General features: G+C 40.2%; 2 protein-coding genes across 2 annotated transcripts in view; one reads left to right on the top strand and one right to left on the bottom strand.

The window, feature by feature from the left end:
- Positions 1 to 2,741, bottom strand: part of grm5b (glutamate receptor, metabotropic 5b) — a 54,888-nt gene extending 52,147 nt beyond the window's left edge. Inside the window, exon 1 of the mRNA XM_058633830.1 lies at positions 2,542 to 2,741. The gene's annotated coding sequence lies outside the window, so the exon portion shown is untranslated. The remainder of the gene's footprint in view (positions 1 to 2,541) is intronic.
- A 7,944-nt stretch (positions 2,742 to 10,685) lies between these two features.
- Positions 10,686 to 15,146, top strand: tyr (tyrosinase). The gene is made up of 5 exons (XM_058634274.1): positions 10,686 to 11,825; positions 12,368 to 12,584; positions 12,896 to 13,043; positions 13,717 to 13,898; positions 13,991 to 15,146. The coding sequence occupies exons 1-5, from the start codon at positions 10,998 to 11,000 to the stop codon at positions 14,236 to 14,238; spliced, it is 1,623 nt and encodes a 540-aa protein (XP_058490257.1). The 5' UTR covers positions 10,686 to 10,997; the 3' UTR covers positions 14,239 to 15,146.
- The last annotated feature ends 1,017 nt before the right edge of the window (positions 15,147 to 16,163 follow it).

Genomic DNA, 16,163 nt, shown 5'->3' with positions numbered 1-16,163 from the left:
GACATGAATGTTAAAGAGAAGCATCAAGCAAATGTGCACCACATTAGACCATATTACCGTTTCTCAATGTGAGCTGGCAAATTAAGTAGGTCACCGTGCTTCTTCTGTTGTGTACACTGAAGCAGCAATATTTTTAGGGAACATTTAAGGGAAGGTTTTTGCTGAGTGGCCATACGACAACTTTTCTCCATGTGCATAAGCCAGAGATACAATGGTTTTTTTGTTGTTGTTTTTAAACCTGAGCCCAGGAAAACTGCTGTTTCAGTATAATTTTAGAAAATGTAAGGCTTCTTTTTCAACAGCCCTTACTGCTGCCAAATAGTTTCAAGATTTGCAGTATCTCACTCAGGACGTTTACATACACAGTTTAGCGAGCTAAAGCCATAGTCTGACTAAGACAGGCAACCGGACAACAGAGTCCCAAATCGATTTATTGGCTGCGTACGTCTGACTCCGCCTCCATGGTGGCGCTATATCTCTCTATACAATCTGGTGCATATTGAATCAGTTTCCTGTTGACCTTTTCGTCACAGAAAAAAATAGCAAATGGCAAGACGGACGGTGAGATGTATCGTGCTGTGGTTCTGTATGTTTCGTACCTGCTGTACATGTAGTCCGACTAAGCAATCAGACTATGAATCGCATCATCCAGGATTGTTGGTCCGACTAAGACTAGCTCAATTTTAGTCGAACTAACATGTTTACATGAGATTAAGAAAATCGAATAATTGTCTAAGTCCAACTATAATCAGACTTTTAACAGATCAGATTTACTACTGGTGCTCAAAGTAAAGAGCATTGTGAAGGCTACAGGAGACAACAACTTCTTCTTCCTCCCTGGATGTGACATGTTCTCTGACTACAATAACAGGGTCTGAACTAGGCCAGCAAATAACAATTGTTTTCCATTACTGACAGATCTGTCGAATATCCTTTTGATTAATTGATTTCTTGTTTGGTTCAAAAAATGTCGCAAATGATGAAAAGTGTCAGTCAGATAACCAATGACATGATTAAATGATTTTGCCATACACCAAAGATTTACTGTTTACTATGATAGAAGAGTAGAGCAACGAGAAAATCACAGAGACACTAAAAAACTAACCCATCTGTGTCAATGCAAAAACATGCACAAATGCAACTGTACATACGTAGAGCAGCTGTGATTGGATGCAACTCTGAAAAGAAATCAGTCAGTGTATATGGGGAGTGAAATGACTCATAAATACATTTGTGTTTTAAATAGCGTTTTGATGAAATTCTGTGTCACATCATTTTTGGAAAAAGTAACAGCTCAATTGTGCATTATTGTATATGGCCACAAGGCGTCCTGTTAACACATTTATTTATTTTTTTGTTTTCAAGTTCCCTAGGTTTCTGCCATGACTGTTATGACTATGCAAATTACAGCAGCATGTAACTGCTTACACTGGTTTACTTTTCTTCCATTTTAGTTTGCTTTAGGTCTCACTTTTATTCGATTAATAAATAATCATTTGCATCATCCAACCAGTTTCACATTGAAAGAGATCGGCATCATGTGGACTCACACCAGAGATGCCCAACCCTAAGAATCAATCAAACCCATAAACCCACTAACCCGCTGCAAATAAATACTAAATGACCTTAACAAACAAAGGGCATGAGGATGTCAAATGCCATTAGAACCTTTCTGGAACCTACATCACATAGCCAACAAGTGAACAACAAGAGACATCCCTGTGGTGACATCACTTTTTAGAAAAAAAAGAAGCATGTACAGTCATTGTTGTAAGAGCACGACACCAGACAAGGTTTAACAGTGGCGTCAACACAGAACTGCTCCAAACAAGCTCTGACCTGAAATCACTTCATCCAGTAATGTTTTAGTGAGGACTCACAGTCTCTAACAGTCTCTAGTCGACGAATCTCTGCGACCTCGTTCCTACTCCACTGTTGACAGTGTGTCCCTTTACTGACTGCTGTGATATTCTGTGTATAATTAATCACTGACATACACGGACAGTGTTTTCTCAAACTGCGTCTCTCCGGGGAAAAATAAAAAAAAATTCAAACAAAAAAAGAAAAGAAAAACAGAGACAACAAGGACGGGGCTGGCGCAGCGCTGCATTCATCAGCCGCATTGAGACATCAGGCTCCGTCAGTCATTTGCGGTGAAACACGCAGAATTACCAGAGAGATGTGCAAAACATGACAGAGACACGGTGTAAAATGGACATGGCTACAACCTGCATCGATGAAAGCCCGGGTTTCTGATCCTCGACTGTGTTTTTTGGTGTGACTGTTTCTCCCACAATGACAGAGCCGCATCTGTGCAGCCAGCTGCTCTCTTTAACCGGGTTACAATGTGACAGGGAATAACCTTCTGTTCTAAGTCAAGGATAAACAGTCCACACATGCAACTAAATATTACGCACACAGTAGGTGACAAGTATGGAGAGAGAGGGTAACTGTCTGCACAAACACTGAATGGATCGCGGTAAAAAAAATAAAAAAATAAAAAAATAAATTCTTCTGCAAAATTGAATCAATAAGTCTTACCTCACGTAGATCTCAACCCGGACGTTACCGGCTCAGTCCCGCTGAATGACAAGAAAACACGGCTGCAAGTTACTGTTACAGGCGGTTCATGCTGCCTTTAAGTGTAGTCCAATGTCAAACACAGCAGAGCTGCTTCTGCCTCTTACTGCTGAGCATCTCCTCGGCTCCCTCCGTTTTCCAGTCACGCACCTGAGCCTCCCTCCAAACACCTCTCTCTCTCTCTCACACACACACACACACACACACACACACACACACACACACACACACACACACACACAAACACACACAGGTTTGCACAGCTATTCTTATGTTATTCCTATTAGGACACTGTATAGATTTCCATTTATTTGGACAGCCTAAAAATGTGTCTCTTAAATCTCTGCTCTTAACCATAACCTGTTAATGTCCAACCTTAACCACATTTCACCCCTTAGACCTAAACTTAACCAGACCCTCAAACATGAGGGTCTGCGTCATTAGGACCAGGTTTTGGTCTCTAGGAGGACGACTGGTCCTGACAAGGTCAGTGTTTTTAATCTGTCCAAGTGTATCCACCATCCCCCACCCCCCTTCTCTCAAAATCTCCCCCTTTCTCTTTTTGTACTCACTCTTCATTTTCTCTTGTTATGCTGTGGAGAAATGTGCCTCAGTTTCTTATCTATCTCTTCTCCTCCTGTCCGTGCTCCTACCAAACATTAAGACTCTATTTCCCAAATTATTAAACCACCTTAAAGCACTTACGATTGACATGTTTAACCTAAAAATATTTACACTACAACAACAAACCTGGGGGTAGCTGGTCAGGACCCCCTGTCACACCTGTTCTTAAATGAAACGTGGCTTTCAGCCAATCACAGCAAAGGATTGGTGTCTCCTTCACTGCCTGATCATAATTACTCTAATGCAAAAAGAGCAGACACACAAAACAATGCTAGGGACATTGTTTATGTCTGTGGCTGCTCTCTGACTTTCTTTGTATTTATGTCTTCCTCACACATGTAGGGTTTATACTCTCTCACTCGCTCTCATTTCAATTTCAAAGGGCTTTATTGGCATGGGAAACAAATGTTTTCATTGCAAAAGCGAGTGTAAAAATAAAAGAACATTTTGTATTACAAAATAAAAACAAGGTAAGGCATGCAAAAATAAATATATATGTATATGTAGAGGACAATAAAATGATATATATATATATATATATATATATATATAAAAAAATTATGTCAGGATTAAAATGCTGTTTTAAAGTATGAATAAGGACCATGTCCACCAGAGGTGTCACACCGGTTGCAGTTATCTGCATTATTATTTACTTACTTTTAGATTTATTTTTCAGTATTTTTATTATAATAATAGATTTATTTTGCATCATAAATGGGTTTTTAAGTATATATTGTAGCAAAACAAGCACTTTTACTTTGAAATTCCGTGAAATATCAATATAAATATCTTTATAATTTCACCAACGCAACTGAGTTGTGTTTTCCCCCATTTTTTTTCTAACGACCAGCCCCCTCTTGAGCAGACAAGACACTCACTGGCCCACAGGTCATTTGAGTTTGACACCCATGATGTACACTGTTTACAAATACAGATATGACCATGTAGGACTACTGTACACTGCAGTACAAGATTGTGTGTGAGAGTGTTTAGCCCTGTTTTCATGTATGCTTGTTGAGTGCATTGCTTTATTTTCAGTCCAGGTGCTGATCAGAAAAATGAACACAGAGCCAACGAAATGCAAATGCTAACATCAGTGTATATTCAGTCTGGTGTGTAGTCTGAGGATGTTTTCCTCCTCTGCTCCCTGATTACACTGACACCAGAGGTGACACCGTGGGCCTGCAATAACAACGCAATGGAGAGGATCAATAACATTGGAAGTTCCATAGCGGCCACAGGAGTAAAGAGCCATTAACTTGTGCTGCTTCGCCTGATGTCCACCTCCAAGACCCAAAGAGCTCAAATCATTAAAGATTTTTTTTTTTAAATCAATATGAATAGAATGAAAACATCCTGCTCTTCTACAAAAGTCTCTAAATGCAAGCAACAATAGAATATTTTGAATATTGTGCTAAAATAGCCACATTTAACCTTACATGTTATCCCAATGACGTTTAAACAATATTATAAAAAATAAATGAATGTTCTTTTATCAGTACAGATGGTGTTTGGGCTGTATGATTACAATTACCTTGTGCTTTTGACAACTAAAAAAATGACAGAACAATAAAATTGCAAAATTATAGATCAACATAACTACTTCAGTAAAAAGAATTAGGCTATGAGAGATTAAAAACAACACATGTGCTATAAGGTCACTGTCAGCTCTACATCAGTACAGTCTCTCTTTCATCAACACTTTACAATATCCACAGAAAATAATCTGCACTTATGTCTATTGAAATCCTGAAGATACTAAAAGTATAAGTCACTGTATTCCATGATGATGCTGTTGCATGTCAGTGTTGTTTTTCCCTGAAGAGGAATCACTGTTGTAGGGTCTAACCCTAGAGATTCATTCACAGTCCGTGTGAATTTAACTGGTTGTTAAGTGAGAAAAATATGAGAACATTGCATACATTACTCTCTCATGGGTGGATGAGAGCGAGAGAGTGAGAAAGAGAGAAAGAGAGAGAGAGAGAGAGAGAGAGAGAGAGGTGAGTCTCATACCTTTGCCTGCAGGACAGGTAGAGATTCCAGGAGAAAACACAACCTCCCACACGTGTCCATCACAGCATCATGCTCGTGGTCGTTAATCTACTTTCTCACTATGGCAACAAATGAACCCCTCTCCCTGTATCTCTCTTTCTCTCCACACACACTCCAATGATGAGGCTCAGTTCATGTCGCAGGTCGTCCTCTTTCTCTCTCTCTGTCCGTCTGTCTGTCTGTCTGTCTGGCTTGCTCGCTCTCTCAATATCATGCTTACCTCCAAGATACCATCTGGAGACAGATAGTGATAGAAAGTAATCTATAGTCCCAGTAAGAGGGAGAGACCTAAGGAGAGAGGAAGGGTGTGGGGAATCGAAGGGGTTTTAGCAATGACAAGGCTTGGATTAATTTGCCAGCCAAATGCATTTGGGATTAGTAGACCATTAAAAGAGCACACACACAGGTTTGTACAGCTACTCTTCTTAGGACACAGCATTGACGTTCACTCCTTATCCCTAACTTTAACCATAATGCCTAACCCTAACCTTAAACTGACAAAAACCTCTGCCACATTTAGACTAGGTTTTGGTCTCCATGGAGACTACAGGTCCTGACAAGGTCAGTGTTTATGCCAGAAAAAGACCTGAAAAAGGCAACACATACACACACACACACACACACACACACACAGGCGGCTTTAGCTAATGCAGTGATAGCCTTACTAACCCCGACCTCCATACCTCTCTCACTCTCCCTCTCTGTTTCACGTTCTGAGCTTGTTTTGACAAAAACAAATGAGCTAACAGGCAAACAGATGAGTGCAAATGCATATGTACACAATAAACTGACTCTAGTTCTGACAGACGTTTTCCACACGTGACCTTAGTTACAAGACAACCAACTATGTGAGTTTATCGTGTCTGTTCTGCACATAATGGAAAACTTGGCATTGTGTAAAATAGAACAACAAAGATGACATTCATCAGTGACTTACATTTTGTGTCTCAATCACAGTAGTGTTCATACACTGTGGCGGAAGATACCTTGAATTCAGCATCAAACAAACTGTGGACAGAGATGTAGAAAAATATGTATTCATTCTTATATCACTTTATCCATAAACACATGCAAAACACTGTATGCAACTGTCTTGTTTGCTTGGACTATGGCTACAAACACAAGGTCCCGTGAAACCTTTCTAAAAAAATAAACGTCACAAATGTGATTTATGATTTTGGTCTCTAACAAAAATGAGAAATTAAAAATACATGCTCACCAATAGAATGCAAAGTAAATCAAGCGCTCCCTGAGCTATTGCATTTGCTGTTCCTGACCCACGCTGCCAGTCTGCACAAGAAATGCTTCGTTAAAAAGACTGATGTCCAACACATAACTCAGAAAGAAAGAAAACTTATGTCTTGCACAGCAGAAGGTAAGAGGTCTGTCTCTCATTGTTTGTGTGTATGTGTGTGTTTGAGAGTGAGGACAGGGGGGGGGTATTCTGATGTCCTCAAGAGGTGGTAGAAGTTCAGCACTGTAGCATTAATCCAATCCAGTGTGACTTTGGAGAGTCCAGCCTCTGAATTTAGATGAAGCATAATCATTCATCTGCCCATATGCCCCATCTTCAAACTTAAATCAGCAGGTGTCCCACAGTTGGCAACACGGTCGTCCTAAAAATGCCCTTGTTCAGTCACACAGACAATCAAAAGCTCACAAACAAACTCACCGTGTTCTTGAAATAGAATAGTTCAGGACAAATAATGCCAGAACGAGCTGACCATTTCCATGGCAACCTGTCGTTGTTGTATGAAACAAGAATCAGCTAATGGACCAGCTCATTCTCAAACCACGGATTCAACTCATCCATTAAGAGAGGGCATGGAATAGATTAATGATTGAAAGTTTAGCTCAATAATTGAATTAATATTGATGAGACTGAGGTGAGTCAATTAAATGTGATAGAGCAGAGTGTGTCCAATCTTGGAGAATTGGATTGAAAGGTATGATAGAAGAGAATCCTCCAGTTATCCAGCTGTGTGTGTGTGAGTAATGTGACCCACAGTGGGCCACAGTGGAGTGCATCACATAACCGGTCCTCTGTTTAAAAGAAAATCAGATTAAAGTGACACGACAGTGACTACAAGCATACCTGTCCTCTGTGTGTGTGTGTGTGTGTGTGTGTGTGTGTGTGTTAAACTCTGTGCATCTGTGAAGTGTGCATCATACAAACACCGATAGGGTAACATTTTTAGCACACTCCTCCGCAAATCACAAGCACAACAGTCAGTGTCACACTCGTTAAATCAATTATTCAAAGGCATTTCAGAATAACAGTAGATCCCCATGGTTGCCATAGACACTGCTGATTTACAGGGTTGTCACTTGGCTGCAATATTCGCTCTCTAAGTAGGACAAATACAGAAAAAAAATCAAAAACAGAGAACTAGGGATGTCAGTGAGGAGACATTTCCTCTCACGTGTCGTGATTCCTGCTTTGTTGACACGTTTGTGCTGCATAAAAAAAAAGTAAGTTGGAATCAGTTTAAATGCCCTATAACCCAATAAGTCTCCTTCATTCATTCACATGAGGGTTGCAATCCCAGCTGACATAGGACAAAAGGCGGAGAACACTCTGGACAAGTCACCAGTCCATCACAGGGCCCATCCAGAGAAAACCCATATACAAACAGGGAGAACATACAAACTCCAGGATCCAAACCAGTGACCTTCTTGCTGTGAGGTGACAATGCTAGCCACTTTCCCACCAAGTGGCATAGTAAGTCCTATTTATACCTTATAATAAGATGACTGTGGGGGAAAAGTTACATTAATGTCTCTCAAATGAAAAGCACACCAAATGCAGTCTATAAAACATATCAACAAAATACTTAAAAGCCCTACTGAAACTGAACTGTTCATTAAACAAAGAGAACATAGCAGATGTTTCATTATTTTGTTATCAAATTTATATTGGTGATGTGTATTTTGATGAGTGGTGTTCCTCAATTAGAGTACAATACTTGAATTATAGTTGACTTTATTAATACTTTTCAACATAATTTGGTTGACATCAGTGGCGTGCATTCGGAAGAGCAGGGGTGAATATTAAAAGGGCACCTACTGTGCACCAGTGGGGCAGGTGCCACAAGTATGCTTAAGGCAGGCATGTCTGATTTTTTTTTTTTCTTTCCACTGTACCTCAGGGCACCTCGTAGGGTTTTCTCACTGGGAAGGGCATGAGAGGGCACTGAATGAGTTTTAAATTAAAAAGGCACCTTGAGTTTATCCCATAGGGGCATCACTTTCTATCACAGAGATGAGCATTTTCTGTACAGCACTGAATATCATTTCATTTCCTCGAAGCACACCCTTTGGGACACCATCATGTAGGGGCAGTAGGGAACTTCATAACGGCTGCCTTTTTGATTGGAAGATACGACCACAGGAAACAAAGTTGCAAGGGCATCTTATAGGGCACTGCATCACTTTTTTACATTGTTTTAATTTATATTTTGCATTAGCACCAGCCAGTAAGGCACTTCTTCATGTTTTTACCACATTTTTATCCAATCAACTACATGGTTTACATATCAAAGCGAAAATTCCCTTTCCTCGATTCATTTTGGCCAACAGGTCCTCTCAAAGACAGCTTTAAATTAAAAATTGTCCTTAGGGCTATCAGGCTGAACAAACACTGGATGTCGACTCAAAAGCACGACTCGACAACACACCTTTTACTGGTCTTGAACAAAACAGGTTTCCAAAAAGTACAGGGCAACAAAAGAGGTCAAAAGGCTAGCTAAGGGCAAGGACACTTACTGGTAGCAGACACAGGAAACAGGCCGACTCAATAAAACAGGTGGAGGGACAGGTAATCAGTGAAACTTTACAGGAAGCACTCTGGTAATTATTTCAAAATAAAACAGGAAACAGGACACACATACAGGTTTACACGTTGTTCACAACATTAACTGTTTTTTTTTACATCTTATCTCTGACCCAGTAAATGAAATGAGAAATGTGGTTCTGCCTCATTAAGACTTTTTTATGAGTGTTTATAGCTACCACAAGAGGTCTCCAGAGGAGGCAGCAATAACGAATACACAAACACACACACACACAGTCTGTGTTTTTGTGTAGCCCTGCGGACAGGTTTATCCTGTGACCACCATCATTCCTGTGTGCCCCACTGCTTGCGTTCCTGCTGGAGGATAAGCTGCATCCCGTGCCTGGCTGCGGCAGCATGTGACCGGCTTGTGATCCCGCGTTGTGCGCAGACACTGAACCAGAGGAGCCGACGCACAGGCCACCCCCACCCCCACCCCCACCTCTCTCTTTCTCACTCTTTCTCTCTCTTTTCGTCGTAGTTCCCACATTTTGTACATTCCTGTAAAGTGTGCATGACAGTCACGCTGTAGTACAGATGATTACAAACCTGTCAAAGTCTTCAAGCTAAAGTGTTTGGGAGAAACGTTTCTCTCATGTAAAACCATAGTAAAGGTTGGTATCAAAACCACTGGTGGAGGATTGTAACCTAATACTTAGTTTTCGTTTCTCCAATTTATGATGATACTTTTAGGTGAGATTCCGTTTTAAATGTATATAATGTGTATTATTGTAGTATCCTTTTTAAAAATATATATTTTTTATTGATTATTGTAGTAGTATTGTAGTATCCTCATTGTGATTTATATTCTGTAAATCTGTAAAGTTCCAGACTTTTTATGTTTTATATCTCTGTTAATAGTGTTGTTACTTATTTGTAGCTTCTTTTTTCCCCAGCACACAGTCATGTAGCCAAACAGTAATATTATTTATTTAAAACTATTGACATAATAAATACAATCTTTAACGCTGCCGTTCAGCTTGTTACTCCCTTATTTTAAATGAAAAAAAACTCAACTTGTAGCTAATTTATCAACCAAATAAAATTAAAAGTTTTAGTCATAGAGATTTATTGAGAAAGTGTTTTCTACATGATTGTTTCAGACAGCTCATCGTAAGAGTATTTTCCTTGTTTTCTGATGCACCTTTATGTCGTCACAGAACTTCATAAAGGATGAGAACAATCACTGTGGACCCACTGAAGAGACTGACCAGTGCTGATGATTCAAAGGTGTTTGGTTGAACAGTACTAGGAAATTTGCAGCAGCACAATGCCAAATTTAGGTTTATAAAATGTGTTGAACTCATTTCACGTCTCTTTATTTTTCTTGTTCAGCAGCATAAACTCACTTCATCGTGCATACATTCCTGGAAGGGGGTGAAACACACACACACACACACACACACAAGCTTGTGTGCCCAAACTCCATCACATGCTCAGGATAATATTCTCCTCTTTCATATTTATCTCGAGACCAGCTGACCTTTGCTCAACTACACCTCCAGGCTCAGTTGTGTTTTTCGTGTGTGTGTGTGTGTGTGTGTGAGATCACACTTTCAGAGGACAGCCCCTAAAACAGTTCAATAATTAGGGAGAAAAGAGGAGACCACTGGCTGTGTGGAAGAGAGTGCGAGAGAGGGCAGAAGGAGACTTAGTAGAGGGCTGGATGGTAGTGTAGAGGGGGTTTCACCCAAAAAAAAAACCGAACTGCTTATTTATGAGAAAATTCAGGTGTGAAAAGTTATTTCTAACATACATTTGTTTTAGTGCGCAGTCCTGTGTTTCTGTACCTGCAGTGTATTAAGGAGTAACTTTTAGTTAGTGAACCAGGTTCTCTTGTGTTCATTTTTTTCAGCAGGAGTTCACATACTCACTGTATTTAAGACTGGAGTTGCTCTGACATTTCACCATGAGGAGCCTGTGTGTATCTCTATTCCTGCTGCAGCTCGTTGGGACTTCTTTTTGTCAATTCCCCCGTCCGTGTGCAAACTCAGAGGGACTCCGGACTAAAGAGTGCTGCCCTGTGTGGGATGGTGACGGCTCGGCCTGTGGTGCCTTGTCAGGCCGTGGTTTCTGCACTGAGGTGTTGGTCTCCGATGAGCCCGATGGGCCCCAGTATCCACACAGAGGGATCGATGACAGAGAACGTTGGCCTTTAGCTTTCTTTAACCGCACATGTCGTTGTGCTGGAAACTACGGAGGTTTTAACTGTGGAGAATGCAGATTTGGTTACTGGGGCTCAAACTGTGCAGAGTACAGGGAATCAGTGCGCAGGAACATCATGACCATGTCGACCGCTGAACAACAGAAGGTTATCTCTTTTCTGAACCTGGCTAAAAACACGATTAGTCGTGACTATGTCATCACCACAGCAACAAGAGCTGAGATGGGCGAAAATGGTGAGAACCCCATGTTCTCTGATATCAACACCTATGACCTGTTCGTCTGGATGCACTACTATGTGTCCCGTGATACCTTCTTGGGAGGTCCAGGCAACGTATGGAGAGAAATTGACTTTGCCCATGAGTCTTCAGCCTTTCTACCATGGCACAGAGTCTTCCTGCTTCACTGGGAAAATGAGATAAGGAAGCTGACGGGAGATTTTAACTTCACCATTCCATACTGGGACTGGAGAGATGCCCAGTCCTGTCAGGTGTGCACTGATGCTCTCATGGGGGGACGCAGCCCCGTTAATCCCAACCTCATCAGCCCTGGTTCTGTATTTTCCTCATGGAAGGTAAGAGTCTGAAAACATACAGTAAAGGTATAAGAAAACATGTCTAGACCCGGAAAATTCATTTCCTCCCTAAAACAAAGCCTTGTTTTGTTTCCATGTCACGGTGCAGGTTACTTGCCTGCTTATCTGCTTTGTTCTGTGAATCAAAAGAAATGACAGCCTTATTTGGAGACACTTTTAAAAAAGAATTTACACTGAAGAAAAGTCCATTTTCAAAAGGCCTTGAGTATTTTAAAATAGCTCATTATTCTGCGTTGTTTGTTGCAATTTGAACATTTAGCTTTAACATGTTATTTTCTTCAATGTATTTGTCTAATTGTATCTGTGGTTGAAGGTTTTTACATTTAAAGACCATGTTTTGCTGTAATACATCACACACACAGCAGGATATTATGGTCTGCAGCAACATTTAAACAAATACAAAAAAGTCTGTGATTTCAGTAGCCAATGAACAGTTCATTAATGTCATTATTTTTATATGTGAAGCATTTCAATAAACCAGTCAGCAGTCAGCAGTACTCCATGTGTGTGTGTCTGTGTAGGTAATCTGCACTCAGCCAGAGGAGTACAACAATCGAGAAGCATTGTGTAATGCTACTGGGGAGGGTCCACTGTTGCGTAACCCTGGCAACCACGATCAAAACCGCATCCCCAGACTCCCCACAACAGCTGATGTGGAATTCACAGTGGGCCTAGCTGAGTACGAGACTGAGACCATGGACCGATTCACCAACATGAGCTTCAGAAACGTCCTAGAAGGTAGGAGACTGGGATTTGGTTTAGAATTGGGAGGAAATGTTTGTGTCGCCACCTCTTTGCATACATAAGAGACATATATACAACTGTAACAGATGTAAGATTGTGTTACAGTCTCTTTATTCATTTAATTGACTTCCATCTCTGCCTCTCATGTTTTCCTTGCTAATCTTCCCTTTCTCCGCAGCTTCACAAATATATCTCCAAACGTTCCTATAATTGAATTGCTCATCCTTTTCCTCCACATGGAACTTACATACAATCTCTTCTTGTGTGTCACCATCTCATCCCTCTTTTTCCCGGGTCCCCTGTAGGTTTTGCCAGTCCAGAGACAGGTATGGCAATGTCAGGCCAGAGCACCATGCACAACGCCTTGCACGTCTTCATGAACGGCTCCATGTCCTCAGTGCAGGGTTCAGCCAACGACCCCATCTTTCTGCTGCACCATGCTTTCATCGATAGGTGAGATGACACACAAACCTGCTGGGAAACAGAACACAAAGTGATAGTAAAAGGATTAATTCCTTTCACTTCAATAAATAAACATAAAGCTAGATGAATGATGGAGGAGATAAGGAGACAAAACAGTAATAATAGAGAAAAGAACAGTGAGATAGGAAACAAGAGAATAACTAATACAGTGGATGTAATTTCCAGCAATTGTAATATTTTTTATTTCCTTCTTTAGTGCATTTTTCATTGATACTGCCCACTTAAATGAAATTAAATTATATGTTATTTGGAAGCCTAAGGGAAAGCCTGGGCAAATGAAAAGAGGAGACAGCTCCCTTTTCCCAGCTCGCGCGAAAACTAACGACAACCACAACACAAACAATTTTAAAGATTTATTAAAAACAAGCAAGACATCTGCTGCCTATTTAGCTGTGAGTGGTTTCAGGATATAGTCCATCATGGCTGCCAGGATCCAGACTCTCATACTGGAACAGGACAGGGTTAGGGTCAGCTGGTTCTTCTATTCTATTCTATTTTAAACCACCTTTTGATTTAAATGTGAAAAATTCTCTGTTAAATATTCGTGTTATATTGCCTCTTTTGTAGAATCAATTATATAATTATTACATTGTCTTTTCCTTTCTAAATCTATCTTTCTCTGTTGCTTCCATTTCTTCTCCAGTATCTTTGAGCGATGGCTCAGGACCCACCAGCCTGTCAGGACCAGCTACCCACGTGCAAATGCCCCCATTGGCCACAATGATGGCTACTACATGGTGCCCTTTATGCCCCTCTATAGAAACGGGGACTATTTCCTGTCCAACAAGGCTCTAGGATATGAGTATGCCTACCTGCTAGACCCTGGTAAGTACAAAACAACACATTTGTCAGTTAAACGAGTGTTACTACAACACTCCCCTTGATTAACATTGTGTTATTATACTGTCTGACCACAGGCCAGAGGTTCATGCAGGAGGTTCTGACGCCTTACCTTGAGCAGGCGCAGCAGATCTGGCAGTGGCTGCTGGGAGCTGGGATCCTTGGGGCTCTGGTCGCTTCAGTCATGGCTGCGTTAATTGTCGTCATAAGGAGGAAGTGGAAGCGGAACCAGAGGAGGAAGAGGACATCGAGCTATGGAGAGAGACAGCCACTGCTGCAGAGCAGCTCGGAGGAAGGCTCGGCCTCGTACCAGACTACACTGTAACACACACTCAAAATGGAACACATATCGTGGGGGTGAAGTGGATTTAATTTGTGGTGCAAGAAGCAGGAAGTTAAAAAAAATCAGATGTGCCTGATATTTTACACATTCATATTCAAGAAATGTCTTCCAGAGCTTTTATGTCCTTATTTCAGTGTTAAGCAGCTCTATCTGAATTAAGAGAGAAATGTGTTTTCTTTTCTTGACAGTCTTCACTGACCCGTCATTTTAATTTATTGCTAATTTGTAACACATTATTCTATTTACAAGGCATATATGTACATGTGTATGAAATAAGAAAGAAGATATATAAGAATATAGTTAGATTCAAGAGAACTGAATACCCCTCAAAGAAAAGGCTACATCTTTCAAAATGTGGCAAAAAAAAAGCATTATGAAATATTTGATAAAGCAACTACTGATCAAAAGTGTGAATTAATATACACACCTCTCTGTCTTCCACCCATCCATCTTCTACTGCTTTATCCTCCACATGAGGGTTGCTGGTGCCAATCCCAGCTGACATAGGGCAAAAGGCGGGGTACACCCTGGACAGGTCGCCAGTCCATCACAGGACCACACAGAAACAAACAACCCTCCACTCTCACTCTCACACCTACAGTCATTTAGAGAGTCCAGAGATTTGCCTAACCCTCAAATCTGCATGTTTTTGGACTGTGGGAGGAAACCGGAGAACCCGGAGCAAACCAACAACGCACACTCCAAACTCCATGCAGAAAGACTTCTCTGTCTTTGTACATTTTTAAAACTGTCCAGTTAATAGACAGATGAAGTCACACACACACTCTCATGTGTGGGCCTCTGTGCTGAAGCGGCACAGAAAATGTATCACGACAACAGAGGTGAATCGTGAGTCTGTACATGCTGCAATAAAATCAGACTCGAACAAATGTTTCTCTCTCTGTTGATTATGGAGGTTATGTTGACGTTGGTGTTGTCAAACAATCATTTCAAATGTAATGAATAGAAAAAGATGAAACTCCTGAAAATAGAATAGAAATACCTTTGATTTTTTTTATATGCTACGTATAGTTGCAATGGGAGCAAATTACATTTGGATAGATTGTATTTGTTTTATTCAGTCACAAAAGAAATATAGAGATATAAATTATTTACAAAGTCTAAAATGTCCAGTGTGTATGATTAGTGGCATCTGGGGGTCATATTGCATACTGCAACCAAATTAATACCTTTTGGAAAATGACTCACAGCTAAGAAGTACTGTATAAAGGGCCTTTTTCTAAGGTAATGTAAACAGAACTGAAGAAATTATTACATGCCTTGTATTAAATATTGCATTACATTTCTGTTGATAGATTGCAATAAATTCCACACACTGGACCTTGCATATATAACAAGCTACTAAAAGTGTGTCACTGTTACCAAATTTGAACTGAAATCATCCTTACTTTCTTTCTTTCATCAATAATTTAACCTTCTGGAGATGAGTCAAACTATTACAAGTACAACAAGAGGTTTCCACTGACCATAAAATAACTTTAAGAAATATAAATACATAAAAAACAACAATCAAAAAAGTATTGACTTGAGGTTAATAAAATCTTGTTAATTAAATACTTAAATATTTAAAAAGTGTCCTTTTATGTCCATTTTGGTTCTATTTCGTCCTGTTGAGTGTCAGTCACCTACAACACTCACACTCGAGCTGAAGCCCCATGTTTTCCACAAGAGCTTTTCTGTTACCACTTTCTAAAGCGTGAAATACATTTAAAGACCAGAGCATCTGTGCTATTAAAAATAAGTATTATTTAATTAGCCTCCACCTGTCATTGTGTTGTGATTGCATGCCAAAAAAATGAAGACTCATGAGATCAGTAATTATTTTGCATAATAACGAAAAAAAAATTCTCTTTATCCCAATTAAAAAATGACAAGGCACACAGGTT

This window comes from Solea solea, chromosome 7, assembly GCF_958295425.1.
Source record: "Solea solea chromosome 7, fSolSol10.1, whole genome shotgun sequence".
In the NCBI taxonomy this organism is placed as follows: domain Eukaryota; kingdom Metazoa; phylum Chordata; class Actinopteri; order Pleuronectiformes; family Soleidae; genus Solea; species Solea solea.
Note: the sequence above shows the minus strand (reverse complement) of the source record. Positions and strands in the feature narration are given on the sequence as shown.

Excerpts from the sequence above, each read along its gene's own strand:
- tyr (XM_058634274.1), top strand. The coding sequence starts at position 10,998 with ATGAGGAGCCTGTGTGTATCTCTATTCCTGCTGCAGCTCGTTGGGACT. Across the intron at positions 11,826-12,367 it reads CTGTATTTTCCTCATGGAAG|GTAATCTGCACTCAGCCAGA; the intron begins GTAAGAGTCTGA and ends GTGTCTGTGTAG. Across the intron at positions 13,044-13,716 it reads CACCATGCTTTCATCGATAG|TATCTTTGAGCGATGGCTCA; the intron begins GTGAGATGACAC and ends TTTCTTCTCCAG.